At 37.2% G+C, this 13,480-nt stretch overlaps 1 protein-coding gene across 1 annotated transcript in view; it reads right to left on the bottom strand.

Annotated features, from left to right (window-relative positions):
- Window positions 1-13,480, bottom strand: part of CFAP47 (cilia and flagella associated protein 47) — a 374,253-nt gene that overhangs the window by 271,937 nt on the left and 88,836 nt on the right. Inside the window, exons 31-33 of the mRNA XM_080377676.1 lie at window positions 11,694-11,787; window positions 10,981-11,121; window positions 2,617-2,812 (exon numbers count right to left, since the gene is read on the bottom strand). Of these exons, the coding sequence (XP_080233802.1) occupies window positions 2,617-2,812; window positions 10,981-11,121; window positions 11,694-11,787 (431 nt within the window). The remainder of the gene's footprint in view (window positions 1-2,616; window positions 2,813-10,980; window positions 11,122-11,693; window positions 11,788-13,480) is intronic.

The following is a 13,480-nucleotide window of genomic DNA, read 5'->3' as shown; positions in this document are numbered from 1 at the left end:
TGGTGCGTTGCATCAAGTCCCATGGACTTGTGTTTGCCCAGTGTAAGTGCTCCCTAATCTGATCCTCCTCCAACAAAACTAAGCCTTTCTTGCTCCAGCCTTTCCTATCCATCTTGAGGGCCTGGGATTGTTCAGTGCCAATCTTACCAGTAAAGACCAAGGAAAGAAGGCTTTTCTGTTTTTATGTCCTCTGTCATTAGATTCTCTGCCCATTTAGCAGATATCAACTAATTCTGAGGCAGTGAAAGCAAAAAGTAAGAGGAAAGAGAAGGCTAAAACAGAGGATTCGAAAAGATATTGAGGCAGGTCATCTGTGCAACAGAACAGTATAAGATCATCCATTAAGAACTTTCAAAATGCAGAGGTGTAAGATTAAGACTTTGAATTTCATTAATTTTCAGAATTTTCTCCTTTTTTTTAATCATTGTATCTTTAGCAATGCTAATTTATGTAGTTTTGTGAAAGAAATGGAAGCAAAAGAAAGTGGCATGCTTGTGTAGATACACCGAGCTATTTCTGTGCACCTTCCAGCCAACAGAATATGGAACTCATGAAGAAAAAAGCTATATACAAGTTGATACAGCAAGGCAGTATCTGTATCTTCCCACACACAAAAAGCATATATGATTTCTGCCTTCTCATTCCGATCTTGCACTTCTCTGAAAGCAGAAGAGTGTAATTAAGTGAAATTGTAAGACAGAACTATAATGCAGATCAATGTCCCCTGGCAATAACCACAAAATTCATCTTCACCTGTGACCCAGAGCCAAATCTGCAATGAGATCTGCACAAATTAATACATTAACCTCCTGAGTTAACTGTTCTATTAGCATAATTATTATTTCCTTATAACCCCAATATTGTAATTAAATTTTTATTTTTGTGTGCCAATTTTGGGGATCCTTTAGAACAAAATAATGGGAAAAAATCCTACTTTACAATTGCTGGCAACCATATGACAACTCATTAAAAAAATCGAACTCATTTTAATATTTTAATTTATTGCATACTCTTAGGCAACTAAAATAAGACTTTCAATAACTGGCTCCTTAAAATGCATCATTAGTATATATTCCACTTTACCTGTGACATTTTGGGGGTTTCAATCAGTGGTGTCCACTATATCTGCACTTTATAGTTCAAATTCATTTCTTTAGACATTATAACTCAACTCAAAGTTTAACGTTTAAATAAGATGCATTTTGACATTCATATTCTCCCCACTGAGTTCCCACAGGCCAGAACAAAGCTAGCCATGCCTCACCACCCAGGTATTACTAGAGTCTACAATAAAGAGAACAGACATCAGGGTTGAGGAATATATCCATGCATCTATGGCAAGCCACAGCACTGGCCAGGTAGGTAGCCATTCTCCCTGCGAGTTGTCATCTATACACACGGGACTCAAATTTAACATCCAACAGAGGAGAGTGCTTGCAACTGTAAGACAGCTCTACTAAAGCAGATACTAGACACAGATAACGAGAAAATAATATATTGAAAATACACCTACTCACTGTAAGACATGTTACTTTCGCTAGGGAAGCTCCCTGAGCTAATCATAAGATGAGACCCAAACTGTGAGTTGACAGCTAGAAATTTACTTCTGTTGGATGCAGGGGGTATAGACTGACCTTCCAATCTTATCAGCAGAATTATTCAACAAATTTGAGAATATCTAGTATAATTTACTTCTGTACAGTAAAATGAGAAAAGCAAGGGGATATTCAAAGCATATGCAAGGTAGAGAATATGCCCAAATGAGATTTATGGAAGGTGATATTCAAATAGATTGTCCATAATTCAGACAGGCCAGAAATCACTCAAGGCAAAAATGACACTCAACAATCTATTCCACATGTGGCTTCTGAGCCATTCTGGATTTCTTCCCTGATCATCGTCATACCTTTCTTGGTGTTTACCTATCCAAAAATAATGTTGAAAGAGGCAACAAAGTTAGGGTCAAGAAGCAAAAGAGAAGAAATCATACAAGGAAACAGAAGTAATAATTACAACTGGTTAAACAGCTTGATCAGATTTGAATACCATAACTGCCCAGGTCAGTCTTAAACAGAACAGGTCATTTTGTCTAACTATACTCAAGTGATCAAAGACATCAAATTGACCTTGCAAGTAGGACAAGATTTATAATTTGGAACCTTGGTCTCCATTATGGTCCTAAATGGCATTAGAATAAAAGCAAAACAAAATTATCCTAAAAATTCTGAAAAGCTAGCTCTGAAACACACCACTAAGCACAAATACCAACAACTGTGACTATAAACAGGAAAATGAAGAGAAAATGATTACTGTTAGCACTTCCTTCCTGAGAACATTAATGGAAAAAAGTGAGAAGGTCCAACACACTTTATGCTTAGTTAGAAACTACAAGAAGACATAGAACACAGAAGATATTTCATGAACAGTACTAGACAAAAGATGTTGATCTTGGAACTCAGAAACACAAGGAAAGGAAATGCATACAGGTAGGCAATAACTTATCAAAAAAACCAACACTTTCAGTGGCAAGTTATCACGATATGTCTATGAATAGCAATTTTAAAAGTCTACAAAAGGAGTATTAGAAGGAGGGGTATAGTAAAATAATTATTTCACCTTTTTGACAATCTTTCCACACAGTTTTTCGATTCTTCTCATAATGTTTATTCAACCAGGTGAGGATGGTTCGTTCATATGGAGAATATATGTTACTGGATAATGGCTCTGATTTTATTCTTGGCATGTTCTGCACACTTTCCAAACTGAACAGATCAGTCATACTATGTGAAGAAACACGTGGAAGAACAAACACCTGAAATTAGAAAACATGTTTTTAATTAAGCACGAACTGTAAAAAGAACAAGTTCAAGTTGAATGATAAAAAAAAATACTTCAAACACAAATGGTTGTCTAATTTATAAAAGGTTTAAGACATTAAACATTAGCATAAATGTGTAACACACAAGAGAACAGATTTGCTGAGGTTTTAGGGAAGTCCTTTGCTTCCTTAAAATGCAAACTGAAGTTTTCAAATGGTCTTGGAAGTCTGGAGAGGTCCCAGTCAGCTGGAAGCTGGCAAATGTTGTCCCAGTTTTCAAAAAGGGAAAGAAAGACGACACTGGTAAATACAGGCCTGTCAGTCTCAGTTCAGTGCCTGGCAAAATTATGGAGAAGGTTTTTCTGGGAGTTGTTGAAAAATACTTGAGAGACAACAATCCATATCCAGCACAGGTTCATAAAGGGTAAGTCCTGCTTAACCAACTTAATTTCTTTTTTTTTTTTGAGAAGGCACCCATCTAGTTGATCAAGGGAAGCCAGTAGATGTGTGTTTTGGAGATTTTAGCAAAGCTTCTGATACTGTCTCACAGCACACACCTAGACAAGTCCATAATACAATGGGTGAATGGCTGGCTGACGAGTCAGGCTTAAAGAGTCATAGTAAATGGAGTTACATCAGGCTGGCAGCCAGTCACCTTCGGGGTTGTCCAGGGCTCAGTTTCTGTGCCAGTCCTCTTTAGTGTTTGTATAAATGATCTTGACACAGCAATTGAATGTACATTAACTTTGCTGATGATAGTAAATCAGGAGTAGCTCTGTGCTCCCTCAAGGGTAGAGACGCCTTACAGAGATATCTGGATAGACTAGAGACCTGGGCAATCACCAACTGTATGAAATTTAATAAAGAGCCATATTCTGCACCTGGGACAGGGTAATCCCACATATACATAGAAACTGGGGGATGAGAGGCTGAAAAGCAGCCCTAGAGGAAGAAACGTGAGGTTTGGAGTTTCTGGTAAACTGAACATAAGTGAACAGTGTGCCCTGGCAGTCAAAAGGAACAACGGTGTCCTGGGGTGCGCCAAGCACAGCACAGCTAGCCAGCTGAGGGAGGTGAATGTCCCTGCTCTACACAGCACTAGTGCAGCCCCACCTCGAGCACTGTGTGCAGTTTTGGGCACCTCAGTACAAGGACATCAAATTATTAGTATGTGTCCAGAGGAGGGCAACAAAGATGGTGAAAGGTCTCAAGGGGAAAACATATGAGGAGCAGCTGAGGTCACTTGTCTTGCTCAGCTTAGAGAAGAGAAGGCTGATGGGCAACCTCATGGCAGTCTACACCTTCCTTAAGGGGGACAGCAGAGGGGGAGGTGCTGATCTGCTCTCTCTGGTGACCAGCTATAGGACACAAGGAAATGGAATGAAGCTGCATCAGGGGAAGTTCAGACTGGATATTAGGAAAAGGTTCTTCACTTGAGAGTGTGATCAGTCACTGAAACAGGCTCTCCAGGGAAGCGGTCATGGCACCGAGACTGTCAGAGTTCAAGCAGTGTCTGGACAATGCTCTTGGTCATATGGTTTAGTTTTAGGTAGTCCTATGAGAAGCAGGGAGTTGGACTTGGTGATCCTTATGTGTCCCTTTCAACTTGAGATATTCTATGATTCTAAATATTTTTTTGTTTCCAAGTTTTGATGAACTAGATTAAATCACTGGACCCATCTGGATTCCAAGAATTACTGTGTATGTTCTATCCAAAGCACTAAACAACTATACTGATCTCCAGTGCAATCTATAGACAACCTTGAAATGGTATTTTTCATGACCACATTGCTCATTTAGGTTCAAATTACATTGACAGTTTTTCCTGAAAAAATAAATGTTATAATGCCTACAATAAGATTCTTGGTACTCAGAAGTCTTTGATTACATCTTGCATGAACACACATTTTAAAAATTATATATAAACATGTCTTTAAAATAGAAAAGAAATATAAAGAAGTTAAAAGTAAAAAATCTACATGATATCTTTGATTAATTGTTTTTCCCAATTGAAATGATTACACAGAAAGAAGTATTTGAAGGAGGAACACAGAACTTGATTTTCAGGAGGATAATGAAGTCAAAAGCTTTGGTTCCATCCACCATCGTCAGAGGTCTCAGACCTGACCACCTTGACCAATGACTAAGATTAACAAGGACCATGGCCATAAAAGCCAGGTATAATGCACAAGTTCCAGTGTCATATATTCATAGATAATTTAGGATGAGTTTCTTAAGGACTAATTGGAGGAGGAAAAGAAGAAGACAGAAAGACTGACAGAAAGACACTGTCATGGTTTAACCCTGGCTGGTAATTAAGTGCCATGTCGCTGCTCACTAACTCCCCCCCTCACCCAGAAGGATGGGGAGGAGAATCAGAAAGGAATGTAAAACTCAAGGGCTGAGATAAGAACAATTTAAAGATTAAAATAAAATAAAAATGAAAGAGCAATATTAATAATAATAATAACAGTTACCATGAAAAGGAGGGAGAAGCGGAGAGGAATGAAATGCAAAGGGAAGGGAGAAAAGACAACAAGTGATGCACAATACAGTTCCTCACTACCTGCTGACTGATGTCCAGCCAGTCCCTGAGCAATGACTGGCAGCCCCAGCCAACCTTTCCCCCAGAGTTTATACACTGAGCACAATGTCCCATGGTATGGAATGTCCCTTTGGCTAGTTCAGATCAGCTGTCCTGGCTGTGTCTCCTCCCAATTTCTTGTGCCATTCCAGCCCTGTCACTGGCAAGGCCTGAGAAACTGAAAAGTCCTTGACTCAGTATAAACATCACCCAGCAACAACCAAAACCATCATTGTGTTATCAACACTGTTCTCACACCAAAGCCGAAACACAGCACTGCAACAAGAACAAATAAAGAAAACTAACTCTATCCCAGTTGAAACTAGGATGGATAGACAGACAGGAAGACAGACAAGTGTATCTTTGTGACTGATAAACTTTCCATTTTTTTCTCCATTATTTCTACCCTTTCTTCAGAATAAACTCAATTTTCCATTTTTCTGCTTCCATTCTGGATTTATGTATATGCTGTTTCCTCTGGAACTTTTGCATCAATAGAAGTTTTTATAACAAATAAGTGGACCATAATATATCAGGTATGGACACGAAAGAAGTATGGAATGACATTTCAGTTCATAAAGAATAATACTAAGTATCTCTAATAACAGCATTTTATTTCTAAAATAAAATTGGATAACATAACATCTTTGGTAAATAGATGAATTCTTTTAACATTTTCTGAAATTTGCAGCATGCCATGTAAGAAATGATTCTGTTTCATCTTATCTTGCTTGAAATCAGGCTATCATAATCACAAAAAGGCTTCTCTCTACTTCCATTTTAATGAAAATGCTTTTCAGATATGGAACATTCTCTTAACTTCGGAATATTTCAACACTAGCCCAAATAAATATCTTTTATATAAACCAATCTTGCTGTCTTGACAGTTCATATCCTTTTTTTCTTTATTGTCCCAATGCTTTCCTTTAAAAATTTAATAATATAAATTAAGAAACCATGTTCAGCAGCAGTCATGGTCACCCTTATCAAAAATGGGTTTGAACAAAAGGGTACGGAAGAGAGAATGGGACTTTGAATGTTAAAGTGACTAGTTCCAATGAAAAGTCATGTTATCTTAAGAGTTCTCCTTGTGCTCTATTATATTGAATTGAATGCCATGTTAGCCAAACCGCATGAGGCTACAGCAAAAAAGTAAAGCAGGAACATATAATTCCTAAGACATTAGCAGGAGAGACAAAGAAGATGAATGTAACGTTATAAGACAGTAAAAATGTACTATTGCAGGATAGAAAGATGAAGGGACAATGAATGAGAAGCTGAAACATGTTTCTCATGCATGAAATAATTAGAATGATGAAGAGCACATCTTCACAATAGGTTTAAGCTGATCTAAACCTGAACTCTTTCATATCCTCATATCCCCCATGTTCTGTCCCATTCCTCTGTCGACACTAATGGTCAGAGAGATGAAAGATCTATTTGGAAGCAACACCCTACTCCAGTAGTTCTATCATAAGGGAAAGGGAATTAAAATGCAGCCAGGAAAACCTGGTTTTCCCCACCATCTAAAACATCCTTTCAGTAGTAGCCCGCACCTGCATTAGTATAAATTCATGATGGTGCTTTGCTCTCAGACATTGGAAAGGCTACAAAGTTTATTTTAAAAGATTGCATTTGACTTGCACACATGGAAGAAAATGGTAAAAAGGATTAAAACATTTAGAGAAAATTTGAGGCACCAGCAAAGCCAAACGATTGCCACCTGAAAAGCAGTATTTAATCATATCAGCCTTTTTAGAAGATTAAAAAAGGTCACAGATTTAAATAAGCACTTACTACACAACTTCAAGTCATTTTCCACATCCTATCTTATGTTTCACTTTAAATTTTAGGCCTTTCAAATCAAGGAGGTTTCCTTCATGAGAATATAACCAATAAACCTCCAACTTTCTCCCCACATCTTCTCATCTTCCTAACCACAGACATCTCGGGTAAACCATTTTGCTACACCACAATAAACAACTGCACATCCATGCATACGAAAAATAAAAGAAAAATAACACCCACAAACTTTTTCCTCTAAGCCAAAAATTCAATGAAGACATTTGTATTCCCCACAATGACCTTATTTCTTCCTTCTAATAAAGAACAGTTTAGTATCAAAGTACCAGCTGCTTGACTTCATCTCATATAATCTTATCTTTGAAGAAGCAGTTTAATCACAGCTAGGTGTGGTTGTTGTTAACAGTCTAGCCACTCTCTAATAATGTTAAGAAAATATGGAGAGAAAATATTTTGCTATAGATTAATTAGGTAATGTTTTCTTATTACCTAATCATACTAAATAAATCACAACATTTATTTGAATGTTATATACAAATATTATTTCATAATTGGTTTTATTTATTAATTAAAAAAAAATCTCATCAGACCCCATTCCTAACAATACAAAACATAAATAAAGTTAATGATACACTACAGAAATGATTACATTAAAAATTCATTTTTTATTTTTGGTTTGAAGATGTCTTTAAACTGTTACTGTAAGAAGTACTAGAAATTTTCTTAAGTGCCAAATTGCAATTATTAATACTTTGATCAAAACTAAAGTTAACTTCTCTTTTACCTAGACATCAATAATATCTTTTCAAAACAACAACTGTAACCAAGGTAGGTTGACCTTGGCTAGCTCTCAGGTGCCCACCAAGCTGCACCATCACTCCCGCTCCTCAACTGGACAGCAGGACAAAAATACAACAAAAGGCTTATTGGTTGGGATAAGGACAGGGCGATCACTCACCAAATACCATCATGGGCAAAACAAACTCAGCTTGGTGAAATTAATTGAATTTATTGCCAATCTAAACCAAAGTAGGATAAAGAAAAACTAAAATAAAATCTTAAAAATCTTCCCCCCCCCCCCCCCCCCCTTCCCTTCACTCCCAATTTTCTCTACATCTTCCTCCCCAGTAGTGCTGGGGAACTGGGAACAGGGGTTCAGTCAGTTCATTACACATTGTCTCTACCGCTCCTTCCTCCTCATGCTCTTCCCCTGCTCCAGTGTGGAGTCCCTGCCATGGGACACAGTTCACAAACTTCTCCAACGCGGGTCCTTCCCATTGCTGCAGTTCTTCATGAACTGCTCCAGCATGGGTCACTTCCACGGGGTGCATTCCTTCAGGACAGACTGCTCCAGCCTGGGTCACCCAGGGGGCCACAAGTCCTGCCAGCAAACCTGCTCCAGCGCAGGCTTCTCTCTCCATTGGGTCACAGGTCCTGCCAGGAGCCTGCTCCAATGCAGGCTCTCCATGGTGTCACAGGTTCTTTCAGCCACATCTACCTGCCCTAGTATGGGGACCTCCATGGGCTGCATGGTAATAACTTCCTTCACTATGGGCTTCACTGCAGGAGCGGGCTGGAAACTAGGACCATGCGTGGCTATCAGTTAGCTGACAATTAGTGGGGGACGGATGGCGCCAAGGATGGCGCCAAGGAAAGGTAACACCTTGCGGTTAATTGCTGGCAGTTAACCACCAATCGGGGATTGCCTAGTATGCAAGGCTTAGCTTCAAGAACCAATTAGTTTAAAACGCGCAGCTTCTGAAAGTGTATAAAAACTCGTGCTTCTGTACAATAAATTGACATTTGCTTGCATCAAGCTGCGTCCCGTCTCTTCATTCACCGCACTTCACCGTGGGCTGACAGGGAATCTCTGCTCTGGCAGCTGAAGCACCTCCTTCTCTTCCTTCTTCACTGACCTTGGTGCCTACAGAGTTGTTTCTCTCACATATTCTCATTCCTCTCTCCAGCTGCTGTTGTGGAGCAGGTTTTTCCCTTTCTTAAACAGAAGGCTTAAGAACGCACCTTATTGCAGATGTGCTATCACCATCACTGAGTGGCTCAGCCTTGGCCAGTGGCGGGTCCATCTTGAAGCCAGCTGGCAGTGGCTCCATCAGACACAGAGGCATCTACTCACAGAAGCCACCCCTGTAGCCCCTCAGCTACCAAAACCTTAGCACATAAACCCAATATAATACCTGATTGAATCAAGCTATTTCAAGTTACCTATTTTTTAGAGTTTCATCTCTTCAAGAAAAAACAAAATATTAAAACTAAACCAAATCAAAACTATACACAGGCATACTATTAATTCTGGGGGGTTTCTGCTCTGTGCTAGTCTGTCCCGTAGCTATAATTCAGCAAATTTAAAGAATAGCAAAGTGACTTGCTTTCTGGCCACTATGATTGCATTTTTCTACATCCATGTTCCCATGTATCCTTAGGGTCATCTGTCTCAGCCCACATATATATACTGTTTGTTGTCAGTTCCTCTCAGCTATTTTTCTTGATTTATTTTAGATCAGCTCTACACCTCTGCTACATACCTTCTTTAACACAATTTTTGTCATTCCTTATTATGCTTTTTCAGTAAGTAAACACATAATCACAGAATAGTTGAGGTTGGAATGCACCTCTGGAGATTCTCTAGCCAAACCTCCCGTTCAAAGCAGAATCGGCTATAGTGGGTGGCGAAGATCATGTTCATTTATGTTCTGGATATCTCCAAGGATGGAAAATCCACAACCCCTCTGGGAAACCTGTCCCAGCATGTGACCACCCTCACAGTAAAAACGTTTCTTATCTTTAAATGGGATTTCCTGTATTTCAGTTTGTGCCTACTGCCCCTCACCATGTTACTGGGCACTACAAGAGGAGTCTGGCACTATCTTCTTTACACCCTCCCATCAGCTATTTACATATATTGATAAGATCCCCCCTTGAACCTTCTCTTTTCCTGGCTGAACAGTATTACCTCTCTCAGTCTCTCCCTGTATGACAGATGGTCCAGTCTCCTAAAATCATCTTTGGGACCCTTGAACTGGAGTCACACTCCAGTATGTTCATGTCTGTCTTGTACTGGGAAGCCCAGATAATATTTATATTTTTCATTTATTTTTCACTCCTTTGAATAGGAATAAGTAAATATTTATCTTCAGGTATACAAATGTTACTGATCATTCATGAGCACATTAGATTTACTTTGGAAAACATGATTTTTATCTAACATAAGTAAAAATAAAACTGAATAAAATTTGAGAAGTCCACACTGATCAAGTTCATTATATCTTAGAAGGCACAGGTATTACAAAAAGTGTTTAGCTGTTTAAAAATTCCATTCTAATCTAAGATAATAAATGCCATGATTATTGATATGTCTAGTCAACTAACTATTTCTAGTCAAACGTATTTTGAGCCAGGGTAAAAAAAACGCATGGCAGATTTTCTTTATTTGTAATAAAATTCCTATAATGTTATAATAATATCTATAATAATTTCTATTACATTTAATTCTACAAAATGCAGACTGTTCCAGCATAGCATTTCCTTTTTCTGAAACATATTAACACACTGCTAAAGTTTCAGAACTAAGAAAATGAAAATGTTATCACTCTTTTTTTTTTTTCTTCTCTATTAGGGGGAAATAAAATACTTAAAAAGTATTCAGTTTTAAAGACCTATTTGAAAAAAAAAAAAAAACTTGAATATCACAGATCTCATCCAAAATAAAGATTTTTGCATCAGTTCTATCACAATTTCAGTAGTATCTATAATTTACCTTGTATATCTGCAGTAGCACATCTGTCCAAGCTCGTTTGCTCATTTTCTCAAATACGCTGTCCTCCAGAATGAATAGATTCTTATCGCTAACTATGCCTGAGTTTTTTGCATCTCTCTTTTTCAACTCAGCCGAGTGACCCTACAGATAAAGGAATGGAATTTATTTTCAATATTCACTTCAGCAGTTTGGATAGGAAATTCACAAGAGAACAATAATGAATTGATGACATAAATGACTGATAGCATCTACTATAGTGCAGCAGTGATCAGTTTTAGAACCATTTACAGTATGCTGTTATCTCAGGAATAAGAAGCACAATACAAAATGGAGAAGTTGAAAGCAGCAATCAGGACAGAGGCAATAAAATAGATTTTTTTTTAAAAAAAATGGTATAATCAGTAGAAAGCAGTAAAATTAATTCTATTTTGACAAAGCATATCTGTTGGAAATTAATCGCAGGTATCAACAGTGTCGAAGGAATGAATGGAATAGAAAAATCAGGAGGGTGTAAATGTCGGTGTCAGCTTAAATTTCTGTTCAGTTTCATGCATGTGCTTAGATTTATGCAATCCAAAACAGTCACCACTGTAGGAACACTCATGGTCCACAGAGGGCTTCCATTAGTCTTCAAAGGATTGATGCTAACAATGTAGTCTTTGTTAAAAAAAGAACAAAAAATAAAACAAAACTAACAAAAAAACCAAATCTACCTTCAGTAAAATTTGCACTTCAAGCCATTTCTTATAATCATCAGGTTCAAGCAGGAATTCTGGCATAACATGAGGAAGATATGCTCCTTGGCTTCTGAAATCATAAAGCAGGAAAAGTTAATAGATAAACAAGACAATTCTTTTTAAGAGCAGTCCAAGTTTTTCAACTTGCTTAACCTATGTGTAAGTTTTTCTGACTACACTTTGGACTAATGATCCAGTTCTATTAATTGCTTCAGATAGCTTCTATTTATAAAGTTCATATTTAATTCTTATGCCTACAACTAAATGCAAAAAGGACATTCAACTCTAGACAGACTGGCTTCTTTATGAGAATTGCACCTCCATAAAGGATTTATTATAGCACAAAGCATCAAAACATATAATACCCATTTCCATGTGAAATCCAAAGGACCAGTGTTACCTAACATTAGTGGAATTAAAATTTTATAAGACCTTTATCGCTCTGTAGGCCTGATATTGGAAGTCTTAGGGGTGTAAACAAAGGTATTTCAAAACTCTGTTAATTGTTAAACTGACCTGCCATCTGTTCTCAAGTGACTAACAAATGCAATAGGAATAGTAATTGCAGTAACAAAAGGCAACCTCATTAGACTGAATACCAAAAAAAGCTAATTTCCAAGTGAAAAAATACTATAACACAAATTACACTTCTGGAAAGAAAAGAAAATAACAAACAATTCTTAATTATATTTTTCTCAGGGGAGCAGAAAATTTTCCTGACTTTTAGGTCAGAAAGATTATCCTAGCATATTTAGATGTACATTGTTCTCTGTGTTTTTAACATGGCTAATGTGAATAATGATTAGATGAGCTTTTCTTGTTATATAATCATCTCTCATTCAAATGAAGTAATCATATTTTCCTGTACTATACAGTCCAAATTCAATTTACCTTGTACAATAAAAGTCATACATCACAGTTTGAAATTAGGATCACAACAATTTATTTCTCTTTCCACAGAATTTTATTTTACTAGTAACAGCACATTTTTTTCCATACTTTACATAGTGACATTATCTTCTCAGATTATTGAAATTTCATGTTTCATACAATTATCTCGTATGTTTTTTAAAACACAAATTTTTTAATCAGTAACCCAAAATATTATCAAGTTAGTAGTCTGGTTCTAAAACTCACCATGTCTGAAATTCCCATTTTCCATTAAGTCACAGACTCTGTCCCATAAAATCCCTGAAAAACATTCAATTCTTCCAAGAAGGAAGCTATACTACATTCATCTTTTCAGGTGTCCTGCCTTTCTATCATTGTTTTTACTTGGTATATGTGTGGGAATAAGTGCAATCTACAATTTTGACCCTCAAAAAATAACCCATTAAAAAAAAAAAAAGGAAATATTCTAGGTGATCCTAAAATGCACACGTAGGAAAAATATATTCATAAATCAGGAAAAATGAAGAAACCTGATAGGATTCACACAAACTAGAAGAGGCAGAAACTAACAGGATGTGGTAATGTTAAGCACATACTAAGCACCAACTTAATCATCTAGCATAAATACATATAAACACAGGAGTCCAGTTAGAACTTCTTTTCCGTGGCAACCTGTTTCATTTTTCTGGGATTGTTATGGATTGCTGCTTCATTTCCAATCATCAATGATCAATCATCAATTGGCTGCTGCTTGACCAATTGGCTGCTGCTCCAATTCTGTTCTATGTCAGCAAGTTAATAGACAAAACTCAGTAAGACTGAAGGCTTTTATTAAAATATAGCTATTAAATAGCTTTCCACATTGCCCAAGA

Source organism: Falco punctatus (genome assembly GCF_963210335.1).
Source record: "Falco punctatus genome assembly, chromosome: 2".
Taxonomy (NCBI): domain Eukaryota; kingdom Metazoa; phylum Chordata; class Aves; order Falconiformes; family Falconidae; genus Falco; species Falco punctatus.
The sequence above is the reverse complement of the archived record's forward strand: the minus strand, read 5'-3'. Positions and strand labels throughout refer to the sequence as shown.